Raw genomic sequence first — 12,820 nt, 5'->3', positions numbered from 1 at the left:
CGGCCCTGGGCCTCGGGACGGCCGGGGCGAGGGGGAAAAGAGGGAGGGCGACGTGGGAGATTGATTCCCTCCCTTGATTTGGGAAAATGGTGGCCCGTAGAGGGGGTTCCACGGCGGCGGGTGGCGGTAGGCGGTGGCGAGCTCGGGGGCGGCGCCACAGAGCGCGGCGGCGGTCGAGAAGTGAGGGGAAACAGAGAAGGGATTGAGAAGGCCCGAGTGCCCTACCTGGCTTGGGCTAAAGCGCAGCGGGGAGGGGTGCTCCGCGATGGCCGGCGTTCGGGAGCGGCGGCTATGGCGGGCGGCGGCGCGAGGAGGTCAGGGAGGCGGCGGGCGGTGGTGCTTGCGGGTTGTGGGAGCAGAAGAGCGGCGCTGGGGTCACTTTATAGGTGGCATAGGTCGGTGGAGGGCGGGGCCGCGGTGTGGCCGGCGAAGCTCGCGATGCGACTTCACGGCGGGCGTCAATGGCGGCGCTGTGCCAAGGTCGCCGGTACTGTGCGATGGCGCGAGCAGCGAGGCGGGATGGGACGCGACGGCGGTCGGCGACCGTCGCAGGCGGACATCGTACGGGCGTCAACGGCGGTAGTGTGCGCGCGGCAGGCGGGCCAGTGCCGTGGCGAGCCCGAGCGTGCGTGCGTGCGCGCTCGCTACGTCACAGCGGTCCGCGCGGCGGTGCGCAAGCGGAGCAGTGGTGCGGGCACGCGGGCAGGGAGCGGCTCGGTGCAGCGGGGCGCAAGCGCGCGGGCAGTGGGGCGCAGGCGAGCGGGGTGCCGGGCCGAGCGGCGTCGCGGCGCGCCGTGCGCGTGAGCGTGCACGGGCGGCCCGGAGGCGGTGCGCGCGGGCTGGGCAGGCGAGGTGGCGGCTAGCGGCGTGCGCGGGAGAGGCAGGCCGGGGCGGGGAGCGGTGGCGTGGTGCGGGCGGGGCAGGGAGTGCTCGCGGCGGTGGGGCGCACGGGGCCGGTGCCGTGGCGAACCAGGGCGGCGCGTGGCTCACGGCGCGCGGGATGGCGAGGTCGGCCGGGGCGTGCGCGCGGGGCCGGGCTACAGGGGCGCTGCGCGCGTGCGCGGCGGTGGCGCGAGCAACAGCGGGGTGCGAGTAGGGGTGCGCGGGCGGCGTGCGCACGGGGCAAGCCGGGAGCGGGGAGCGACCCGGGGAGGGAGCAGGGGCGATGGGTGGCGCGGCCGAGCCGTGCGGGGCAGGGGGGCCTGGCCGGTGCTCTGCAGCGCGCGGGAAGGAGGGAGGAGAAGGAGGAGAGAGAGAGAAAAGAAAAGGAAAAAGGGAAAATAAATGGAGGAGAAGGAAAAGAAAAATGGGAAAAAGGAAAAAGGGAGGGGGGCGAGTGCGTGCCAGCGGCGACCGCGGCCGCGGTCGGCCACGCGCGGCGTTGGTCCCACGTGCGCAGGCCAGGGGAGGTGAGGCACGCCGAGCGGGGTGGCCACATGCGGCAGGAAGCGAGAGGCCGGGCCGAGCGTGCTCGGCAGAGGAGGAGAGAGAGGAAGGAGGGAGAGAAAAATAGAGGGAGAGAGATTCGCGGCGATGATCGCGAAGGGTGGTCGCGCGTGGGCGACAAGCGACCATGTGACGCGGGATGGGACGGCGGTGAGGAGAAAGAGAGAAGGGTTCGGTCGGCGGGAAAAGAACAGATGAACACGTTGAATGGAATCAGGTGTTGGAAGAACGGGGGTTCGGGACAGGGAAAAGTTTCCGGGAATTAGGGTTCTTGGTTTTAGTAGGATTTCGAGCTCAATGATGGAAAATAAATATTTAGTCACATGTTATTTATTTGGTGAATTTTCCAGGATGTTACAGGGTGGTCTAGGGTTGCGGGGAGGGGCTCGGAGGTGGCGGCTCGACGGAGCAGGGCGGCTCGGCGGCGGAGGCAAGCGACGGCGAGGGTACTCCGGTGAGGATTGGGCGAGGGGAAGCGGTCTGGGAGCTGCGCTAGGACGAGGCGCGGCTAATGGTGGGGGCTATTGGGGTGGAGCGGGTCTGTGGTGGTGGCTCCGCGGCGGAGATGAGCTTGCCGGGGTTCGGGGTGGAGCGGCGGCGGCGTTCCGAGTCGTGGGAGCGAGGGGAGAGCAAAAGAGCGCACGAAATCGATTTATGGGGTATGTGTAGTGCTCAGGCGCTCGCTAGAAGAGTGCGGCGGGCACTGCCCGGGGCTGTCCACGGCGATGGCGAGGTGGCGGCCGTCGAGGCGGCTCTGGAAGCGGCGGGGCGCGTGGCACGGCCGAGGAGCTCCAGCGCGAGGCAACAGGAGGGGGAGGAGGAGCGGTGCGACGCGTGGGTGCCAGCGCGAGGCGGAGTAATGGCCGGGAAAGCTTTCCCCGGCGCCGGCGGTGGCGCTGTCGGTAGGCGGCGGCGAGAACAGAGCAGGGAGGTGGGAGATGGAAATAAGGGCGATTTTGCAATTACCAAAAATTCAGGGACTAAATTGTAAACCAGCGATAACTTTTAAACCAAAGCTCAAATGGAAAAGTGCCCAACATGAAAGTTGTTCAACTTTTCAAGATCTACAACTTTGATGTTGTGCAAAAATTTATTTGACCAAAGATTCAAGAGCTAAAATTAAAATCATTGAAGGGATTTTGAATTCTAGGAATTTTGTCTTTTTCAAAGCAAATACACTTCAAATGTAGACTTACAAGAAAAATTGGATGCCATGCAATAAATGCACTAAAATTTTGCAAAAACACCCTCCACAAAAGCTATATTCAAAAATAACTAAAGAAAGGACCTTGCATAAAATCATAATTACACATATAGCCTTTTATAATTACAAAAAGATCCTTTTTAAGCAATTCAAGCACATGATGCATAGCAAACATACACAATTACTGTGCAGACACCTAGTTAATTACTATGCAGACACCCGGGGTGTTACAGGAGCGGACTAGGGAGTTTGCTAGGGTTTGGACTTTGGAGCGCTACGCGAGTGGCCTTTGGGCCTTGGGCCGTGGGGTGCAATGGCGCTTGGGGCATGGGTGCTGGATGGGCTACTGCTAATTCGGGAAAACATACGGGAAAAACCGGATTAAAAACGGGATCCGCGAATTCGGTCAGGAAAAGTCCCCAACCGATTTCGATCCTGATTTCGCCGAATTTTACCGAATTTTTCCCTGTTTCTGTTTTCCCCCCCGAAAATGCGGTATTCGATCGGTAAAAACGAGATACGGTGTCGGTCGGTACGGGATTTTCCCGTTCCCACTTTCATCCCTACCCGTTGCCTCGCCAACGGCAACGTGAGTAGAACTACTCCATATCCATATCCGATGCAGAGTTTTTGTACACCGATAAAACTTTGTTTGCCATTGATGTGTTATTATTCAGATTGAGGCCCTTGTGTTACTGCCTTTTGTCTCTGGATCTGATTAACACCACCATGATGCATGCCTGGCTCATAAGCTAACCAAACCGGTCCCTAGGTTTATACAGCTGCAAAAGACGCATGAAGAGCATCATCTCGCTGATCGAGTGGCAAATTACTTTTATCAGATCAGATGATTCAAACCCAAGCAAAGCTAGCCTTCCGTCCCTCTGCCTGTCCATCTGTCCCTGCCCACCGATTACAGCTCTCAGTGGCGTGAATAGCTCAAAGTCCCCGCCCGGTTTCATCGTCTCTTTTCTTTTCTTTTTTTCCAGTGAAAGTGCCCTGGTTAGTCCCCGCCCTTTGTACGACCACCAACTGCCCCCCATATCTTTGGTGTCCTTTTCCGTCTGCAACGATCATCATTCATCACCCTTCTCTGAACATCAAATCTTTTTTTTTTCAAAACTCACCGACTTCGGCAAGAATATTGATTTGGGCCTATTTTAGTTGACTCGTAAATTTTTTGAAATAGAATCTTTACACATTTGAAGTATTAAATATAGACTAATTACAAAACTTATCTGTAAATTACGAGACGAATCTAATGAGTCTAATTAATCTATCATTAGAGCATATGTACCTTAGCAATTACTGTAGCAATTTAGTGTCTAATCATAGTCTAATTAGACTCATTAGATTCGTCTCGCAATTTACAAGCAAACTATGCAATTTATTTTTTATTTCATCTAGATTTAATACTTTATGTATGTAAGATTCTTTTTCGATGTGATAAATTTGGAATTTTGAATTTTGCAACTAAACAAGGGCTTGGTCATCTAATTCTGGAGTGAATAAGCGCATCTGTATTTTTTTTTGTCCTGCCTGTCAATGTCTAGTACACGGTTTGGTTCGGTTACGTACAGCTCATGTGCATTGGGTTGTTGTAATGGTTCTCTCTCTCACACACACAGAGCAAGCCAACCAATTCCCACTGGGTATTCGCTTCGGTTCAGTACGTGTGAAACGTCACCTGATTACCGATTCCCTGCATAAATTAGCAGCGCTGCTAGATGCCAAATCAGCCGAATACCGACATGGCATTTCTTCGGATTTGCTCTCCAAGAACAGCGATCCAGAACAACACGTCATGATTATAAAATTTATTACTGTATACTGGTGAACCTACCTAATCAAGTAATCATGGCAAGAAACTTCCTCATCGCTTCACACAGATAATGCCCAGCGCATGTATCTGTGTGATGTGGGAATTGGATTCATACAGTATTCAAATCCGGTGATTACTTATCCTTTTTCTTTTGTGATTGGTCATATGATGCATAGGCGATCTGATACATGACTCGATTTAAAAAAAAATCACATTCAGCTTCTTCTAACACATTGGCTTTGCACCACCAATAGGCATCCCATGCAGGCCCTGCATCCAGCTCAGGACTAGCCATGCACATCCTACTACCACAACTACAAAATCAAGGGAGGGAAATTAGGAGGAATATTTGACTTGTGCAGCCGGGGCTCCATCCAATCAATCATGCCGCCTTTTAAACTGGAAAAATATATTCCCTGTCCTGACCTAGCGCTTTTGCAAATCCTGACTGATCAAGCCCGGCCGGCCCTCATGTTCTTTCTCCGCGTCCCTGCTAATAATTCCCCTCCCGGCCGAGGCCACCACTCGTGTCCCCGTCACGACAGCTTGAGGAGACTCGAGGGCAGGCCAGGCTCCCAACGTCCATCGCGCTCGCCGGATTGATGGATACGAGACACGCGGTCATTTTCAGGGCATATTTTCCTCCTAACAGTAGGCATCCCCTCTCCCGGATTAGGGTGTCGTCTCTAGAACCCTTTTGGATTAGGGGACCTGTCATACACTGTTCTCCTTCTCTTCTGTCTGCCATCCTTAATAATTTGTATATAAAAAATTCGTATATAGATTACATTTAGCTGAAAGATTATTGAGCGATTATGTGAGCAAATTAATGCAACTTTTTTTTTAAAAAAAGAACATTGTGTATCTGTCTTGCAAATTTTCATAGCTTCCGGAGAGATGGATAAGAGCCTCTCCTCTGATCTGCATCGACCTGGTACAGAAGAAATCTCCAGTGGCTGGACAGGCTCCTGAATCTAAGGCCCGTACGCCTCTCTGAAATGAGTATCCATTTCTCACCACGTCAACCTGTCCTCCTCGTCACCCGAATTGTGAATTCGATTTCTTAAAAAAAAAGAATTGTGAATTCGATACGCGTTGATTTTGCCCCCCGGCTTCGTTCTGAATTTCTTGATGTGGCAGCTGGCCCGCTTGGCCTGTTGAGTGGCCTGAAAGAGAAGAAGTGAAGAAAGCATATGGAGGTGAGGTGAGGGGAGGAATAGGAAAGCCGGCCAGGCAGGGGCAGCTCACCTGAGCTGGAGGAAAGGGGTCAAAGACTGAACAGCCTAGGGGCATGTGGGGCTCTTACTTTCCTACCAATACCCGGTGCCTGCACACATCATTTTGCAGATTCTTTTCTGTTTTCTTTTGCCCCCCCCCCCCCCCTCTGATTTGGATGAATGGGATGGGAGCGCAATCTTTGCCTTCTTGGTTGTTTATTTTTTTATTTATTACTTACTGTGTTCATAAGTCACAGGCTAAACGATGCATGGATACATGACAATTATCCAATTTGCTGTTATTTATTTATCTGAAACACTCGGTTTGGATAAAGAATAGTAGGTGATTGTTTATAGACCATAGTAGAAGCAGACAATAAGCACAAATCTACCCGCAAAAAAGAACAAAACTAACCAAAGAACTAAAACAAGAAAAATGAATATGAAAATCGCTAATATTAGCATTCTTTTATTCACTAAAAAAAGCAAATTTGTTACTCTACATGTGCGGTAGCAGCCCAGAAAAAAAAACTGAACGTATCCATGCAGCCCACAGTAACAGTCTAAACAGTGAGGTAAACACCAGGACCCAGCAGTCTCCCAGCTAGGCTTAAACAAACTACTAAGCACACCACCACTGCTACCACTCCACACAACCACCTGTGACTTTCCAGTCTGTACTCTCTCTCTCTCTCTCTCTCTCCTGTTATTACTCACCCATCCCGTCCCGTTTCCAAAAATTTGGCCTTTCTCTCACACCTCACTACCACCTCTCTCCATCTCCAATGGCGGCCGCCACCACCAGCTCCCCTTCCCCCTCCTCTGCCTCCTACAAACCCTAACCCTAGGTAGTTATCGCCACTTCCTCCCCGCATCTATGGCTGTTCTTCTCGCGTTCGTTCTCCTGCTGCTTTCCGGGGGCGCCGCCGGCGACGACGTGGCGGCGCTGCTCGAGTTCAAGAAGGGCATCGCGGACCGGGACCGGGACCCCGTGCTGGGGTCCTGGTCCCCGCCGGCGACCACCGAGGCCGGCAACGGCGCCGGGGGCTGCCCCGCCGCGTGGCGCGGCGTGGTGTGCGACGGCGGTGCGGTCGTCGGCGTCGCGCTCGACGGCCTCGGCCTCTCCGGGGAGCTCAAGCTGGCGACTCTCGCTGGCATGCGCGCGCTCCAGAACCTCTCCCTCGCCGGGAACGCCTTTTCCGGTCGCCTGCCGCCCGCCATCGGCTCCTTATCCTCGCTGCGCCACCTCGACCTCTCAGGGAACCGCTTCTACGGGCCCATGCCGGGCCGCCTCGCCAACCTCTCCGGCCTCGTCCACCTCAACCTCTCCCACAACAACTTTTCCTCCGGCTTCCCCACCGACGGGATCCGGCAGCTGCAGAACCTGCGCCGCATCGACGTCCGCAACAACTCCTTCTGGGGCAATGCCGGGGATCTGCTCACTCAGCTCCGCAATGCCGAGTACATCGATCTGAGCGACAACCTCTTCACCGGCAGCGTCGATTTGGAGCTGGACAGCTTGACCAGCATCGGGAACACGGTCAAGTATCTCAACGTCAGCCACAACAAGCTGGGCGGTGGCTTCTTCCGGAATGAGACAGTGGGGGCGTTCAAGAACTTGGCGGTCCTTGATTTGAGCAACAATGGGCTTGGTGGGACAGTGCCGAGGCTCGATGCGTGCTTCTCGCTGGAGATTTTCAGGGTTGCTGGCAATGGGCTGTTTGGGATGATGCCCGAGGCTCTTCTCCAGAATTCGATGCGGCTCGTCGAGGTTGATCTCAGCAGGAATGGCTTCTCAGGTACCATCCCGTTTCTACTGAAATGTGCATATCTCGTTGAATTTGTGATCTATCAGAGTAGGAATTCCACTATAATTTGAGTGGTGGTGAGCTATTAGTTTGTTTCTTGTTTTGTTTAATTTCCTTGACGACGTGGATGGCCAGGGGCTCCCCAACTACGCCTCTTAAAATTACAAGCTGCAAATCAGATCGTGGACGTTGGTGGCATTCGTAGACATGCATGTCCGATGGCAATGAGTTCATCATGACGACATTGCAAAATGATCACTGCATCTTAAATCTGGAATACTCCATTTGCTTGGATGATTTGATGAGCATAAATAAAAACAGGCTCTTCCATCAATGTCGCTTGTCGTTGTGTAGAAAGTGTGCCGTTTTCCTTTAGATGGATATGGTCAGCATCCTTTTACTTGCATGCATGCTGGCTTGCAGTTGATGTTTTCAGAATTAATTTTTTCCTCCTATTTTAGTCATGTGTTTGCTTTTACAGCATCCGCGATATCAGCAAGGATTAGTTATCACTCTGTTCGGCAGCTCCAGCAGCCTCCAGCCCAACAGTGTTTTCCTCACACCGCTCCAGTATCAGCTTTCAGCCACCAGCCAGCCAATAGTATTTTTCTCTCACACCACTCTAGCCACCAGCTCCAGCTCCAGCCCAGCGAACAGAGTGTATGTAACTAAGAAAAGTATTAGGGCCGTGTTTAGTTCCGTTGCAAAAATTTTTTGCAAAGGAATCTTACTAATTTGAAGTACTAAATGAAGTCTATTTACAAAACTTTTTGCACAGATGGGTTGTAAATCGCGAGACGAATCTAATGATGCTAATTAATCTATGATTAATCAATAATTAGTGGATGGTTACTGTTGCATTACTGTTGCAAATCATGGATTAAGTAGGCTCATTAAATTTGTCTCGCGATTTACAGCTCATCTATGCAAAAAGTTTTGTAAATAGACTTCATTTAGTTCTCCATGCATGTGTTGAAACATTCGATGTGACGTTTTTTTTGCGTTTACGGAGTTTACGGGGTCGAATCTAAACAGGGCCTAGGTTGGAACCAACTATTTTCTGACAGCTGGTGTCTGGTGATTGATAAGTGAAGTAAACATTTACATTTTTTGCCTATTAAACCAACTATCATGTTGGCTCTTGATTTCTTCTAATGTAGACCTGTTGCTGGATCTGAGCCAGCTATCATGACTTTCACAGTTCAATCAAGAATTTTACAAATTATTTCAATACCATGACATGAGATTGACTATTGGAAATGTATATACATCAGAGATTTGGACCTATTTCGACATTTGATCATGTGCTTGTTTAACTATTCCAATTGCATGTGTCACAGTCATTTACAGATACTCTACTTATGTACATTTGCCGTTAAATGACACTTGTGCCCTTGAACTTTGCAGGGTCACTGCCTATTGTGAACTCTACAACTTTGAAGGTGTTGAATCTTTCCTCCAATGTTCTATCAGGATCATTGCCAGCCACTGTTGGCAAGTGTACCTCAGTTGATCTTAGCGGAAACCTATTTTCTGGGGAGCTAGCTATATTGCGTTCCTGGGACGGGATTGTCGAGGTTATTGACTTGAGTTCGAACAAACTGGAGGGAAGCTACCCAAATGACGTGGCCCAGTTTCAGAACCTAGTCTCATTGAAGTTGCGGAACAATTCATTGTCTGGGTCTCTTCCTTCCGTTTTGGGAACCTATCAAAAGCTCTCTGTCCTTGATCTCAGTCTGAATGCACTTGAGGGATCTGTTTTGCCTACTTTCTTCATGTCACCAGCTTTGACAGTGTTAAATCTTTCTGGAAACAGATTTACTGGAACTATTCCATTTCAGAGCACCCATTCAACAGAATCAATACTTCTCTCATCTCAACCTGCTCTCAAGATTGTTGATCTGTCCAGTAATTCTTTGAATGGACCATTGCCACCAGATATCTCCAACTTGCAAAAACTTGAGTTTCTTATTCTTGCGATGAATGAGTTGTCTGGGGAGATACCCAGTGAGATAAGCAAGCTTCAAGCTCTGGAGTATCTTGACTTATCACACAATCACCTCACAGGCAGAATTCCAGATATGCCTCAAAATGGTCTCAAGTTATTCAATGTATCTTGCAATAATTTACAAGGAACTGTTCCCAAAAGTGTTGAAAAGTTCCCTTTATCTTGCTTCCGACCTGGAAACGACCTGTTAGTTTTCCCAGATGGTCTGCCTGCTGGAAATGATGATTACACTGGAGTTGCTCAGAGCCGAACAACTCACGGGCATAAGGCAGGTGTTCGAGTTGCTCTTATTGTTGGCTGCATTGGAGCAATCTTGCTAGTGATCTTCATAGCCTTAGCATTCTATGTGGTCAGGTCTCAAGAGCTTTGTGGGAGAAATGGATTTAGAGGTCAGATTACCATCAGGGATCTAAAGGGGAGAATAAGCCGTCCAAATCTGTTCAAGTCGCCCAAAGATAATGTTATACCAAGTAAAACAAGTTTCTCAAATGATCATCTCTTAACGGCTGCAGCTAGATCTATGTCTGCCCAGAAAGAGTTATTGGCTGAAGTTGCTGTGGAATATGGTTACACCGACCCAAAGGAGGTTGCTGAATCCACAAGCTCAGGTGTGGCTGAGACTTCTGCTGCAGTACAGGCTCGAGAGTCTTCTCCACGGGCTGCATTGCCAACATCACCACACTTTGCTGACTCTAGATTCCATGAGGAACCTGTAGCTTTTGAAGTATACTCACCAGATCGGTTGGTTGGAGAATTGATTTTCGTGGACAGCACTTTGGTTTTCACAGCTGAGGACCTCTCACGTGCACCAGCGGAGGTTCTTGGAAGGAGCAGTCATGGAACAACATACAAGGCTGTTCTACAAAGTGGCCATGTCCTGACTGTGAAATGGCTGCGTGTTGGTCTTGTGAAGCATAAAAAAGAGTTCACTAAGGAGGTAAAGAGGATTGGCACTATCAGACATCCAAATATAGTTTCATGGAGAGCTTTCTACTGGGGTCCTAAGGAGCAAGAGAGATTAATTATTTCTGACTACGTTAATGGAGATAGCTTGGCACTTTACCTTTATGGTAACTACCTCACGCTTATCCTCATTTTAAGCACTGATTTTCTTGATTTTGTTTGTTTGTTAGGTTGATATACATTGTTTCCTTGAGAAAAAAAATGTCGTTCCACTATTATATATATCAAAGATATCGCGCCTAATTCTTTAGTCATTTCTCACCAGACTTAAGATTTACTTCCAGTCACTGATTTTGTAATCTTCTGTGATACAGAGTCAACTCCCAGAAGATACTCCCGTCTGTCAGTTTCTCAGCGGCTCAGAATCGCCATTGACCTAGCTCGCTGCCTCCAGTTTCTACACCATGAAAAGGGCCTGCCCCATGGCAATCTGAAGCCAACTAATATATTCTTGACTGGTCCTGACCTGTCTCCGAAGCTGGTGGATTATGGTCTCCATAGGTTCATGACTCCAAGTGGCACTGCTGAGCAAATACTGAATTTAGGAGCACTAGGGTACCGAGCCCCAGAACTGGCAAACACAGCCAAGCCCGCACCATCGTTTAAGTCTGATGTATATGCATTTGGGGTGATTGTCATGGAGATGTTGACGCGGAAGAGTGCAGGAGACATCATCTCAGGCCAATCTGGTGCTGTTGATCTAACTGACTGGGTTCAGATGTGCAACAGGGAAGGGCGGGGAACTGACTGCTTTGACCGGGACATCACGGGCTTGGAAGAATCCCCGAGGATAATGGACGAGCTGCTGGCGATCTCGCTTAGGTGTATCCTACCTGTAAATGAGAGGCCTAACATGAAGACGGTCTGCGATGACCTGTGTTCCATAACAGTGTGAGTTTTCCCTTTGGTTTCCTTCCCCAGTGTACATGTAACCGATTTTCTGTCTCTGTTCGTCCCGATTTTTTTCGGTGGGTTTTCCAGAGCCTTGTAGCCAGGGTTTGTTTGATTGGTAACTGCTAGTGTAAAGAGGATTCGATCCACCCATTGATTGATTGATATCAACCATTGCCGTCTTTCTTCATGAGTTCGGCACCAATGTCTTGCTGTTGTTCACCCATCAATTTCTTCACACTGAGCATTCCCCTGTGAGTTGTTAGTTGTTGCTGCACACCATCGCTCCTGTTGCCCCGAGACTGTAGCTGCAACATGCAATCCTGCTGTCGGTCTGCTGCTGCTCGTGTATGTGAAGTTACTTCGATTTCGGCCTGCCTGACTATTACTGGCCTCACATGTGGTTCTGGAGCAGCTGCAGCATGTGTTGGATATCTAGTGCCCCCCTGTAGCAACCATTCTGGCTCAAGATTTATTGAATGAAAAACAGGGGTCCTTGCTGAACTGGTCCATGCTGTAGTCAGCTTTCAATTCTCGCTGTGGAAACTGGAGAGGCCGGCAGAGCGCAGCCATGTTCTCCCGGCCAGAAATTCTCCACCCGCCTCTGAATGTGACCATCTTCATCTCGCCGTGGACTGGCAGCTACCCCGATGACCAACGGACGGTAAGGGTAGCGCCAATTGGCATCGAACCAACTTCGGATGGCACTGAGACTGACCAAGTGGGGCCATGGTGTTGCGGGTAAGCCTTTGGAGGGCAGTCCTACGGCTGCAGGAGTTGAGACTTGGGAGAACGAAGACACATGGGTTCATGGACTCGTGGGCCACAATGATTTTGGTTCAGTAGTTAGGGCCTGCTTGTCCTTGCGCTGTAACAGTTATCGTATTGGCACTCTTGTAAGCACATCTCATCAATTCGCAAATGCACCTGTTCATGATTACCGCTGATCCTTAACAGCTTGAATCTTCCAGATCAATGCAACTTTTTGGACGCCTTCCAAGGAAAGCAACTCTTTTTTTTTTTTTGCGGGTGAAAGCAACTCAAATTAAACCTATCCATTCCTATGAAACAAGCAACCAACACCTATCGCACGCAAATACCAAGGTTAATGTCCCACTTACTGCATGCATGACTTGTCCACATCGATTCGTGTTGCTTGCATGCAGCAGAAACAACTCCTCCACCACCGTAGTTTGGTCCTTTTTTGACTCCACCTGAGTCGCCCTACGCGGGGCCGACCCAAACGATACTTTTCGGGCTTTGGCCCTTTTTTGACTCCTAATTACTGTAGTTTGGTTTATGACGTACGTAGACATTAGTCATGGATGATCTTTATTTAATTTTTAGACAAAACATGATATATTTTCTTGACGGTTATTTTCTCTTTTTTTTTGAACGAACGAGTGTGTCCATTTCTATTAATAAAGGAGGAGTTGGAGCCACGGAAGGCTAAACAAGCAA

General features: G+C 50.0%; 1 protein-coding gene across 1 annotated transcript; it reads left to right on the top strand.

Moving 5' to 3' along the window:
• The first annotated feature begins 6,397 nt into the window (after window positions 1-6,397).
• LOC120694556 (probable inactive receptor kinase At5g10020) lies at window positions 6,398-11,564 on the top strand. The gene is made up of 3 exons (XM_039977723.1): window positions 6,398-7,488; window positions 8,905-10,575; window positions 10,783-11,564. The coding sequence occupies exons 1-3, from the start codon at window positions 6,567-6,569 to the stop codon at window positions 11,361-11,363; spliced, it is 3,174 nt and encodes a 1,057-aa protein (XP_039833657.1). The 5' UTR covers window positions 6,398-6,566; the 3' UTR covers window positions 11,364-11,564.
• Window positions 11,565-12,820: the final 1,256 nt, after the last annotated feature.

This window comes from Panicum virgatum, chromosome 2K (genome assembly GCF_016808335.1).
Source record: "Panicum virgatum strain AP13 chromosome 2K, P.virgatum_v5, whole genome shotgun sequence".
Taxonomy (NCBI): domain Eukaryota; kingdom Viridiplantae; phylum Streptophyta; class Magnoliopsida; order Poales; family Poaceae; genus Panicum; species Panicum virgatum.
The sequence above is the reverse complement of the archived record's forward strand: the minus strand, read 5'-3'. Positions and strand labels throughout refer to the sequence as shown.

Coding starts and splice junctions, on each gene's coding strand:
- LOC120694556 (XM_039977723.1), top strand. CDS start 6,567: ATGGCTGTTCTTCTCGCGTTCGTTCTCCTGCTGCTTTCCGGGGGCGCC. Junction 7,489..8,904: donor CAGCAGGAATGGCTTCTCAG/GTACCATCCCGT, acceptor TGAACTTTGCAG/GGTCACTGCCTATTGTGAAC. Junction 10,576..10,782: donor CTTGGCACTTTACCTTTATG/GTAACTACCTCA, acceptor TCTGTGATACAG/AGTCAACTCCCAGAAGATAC.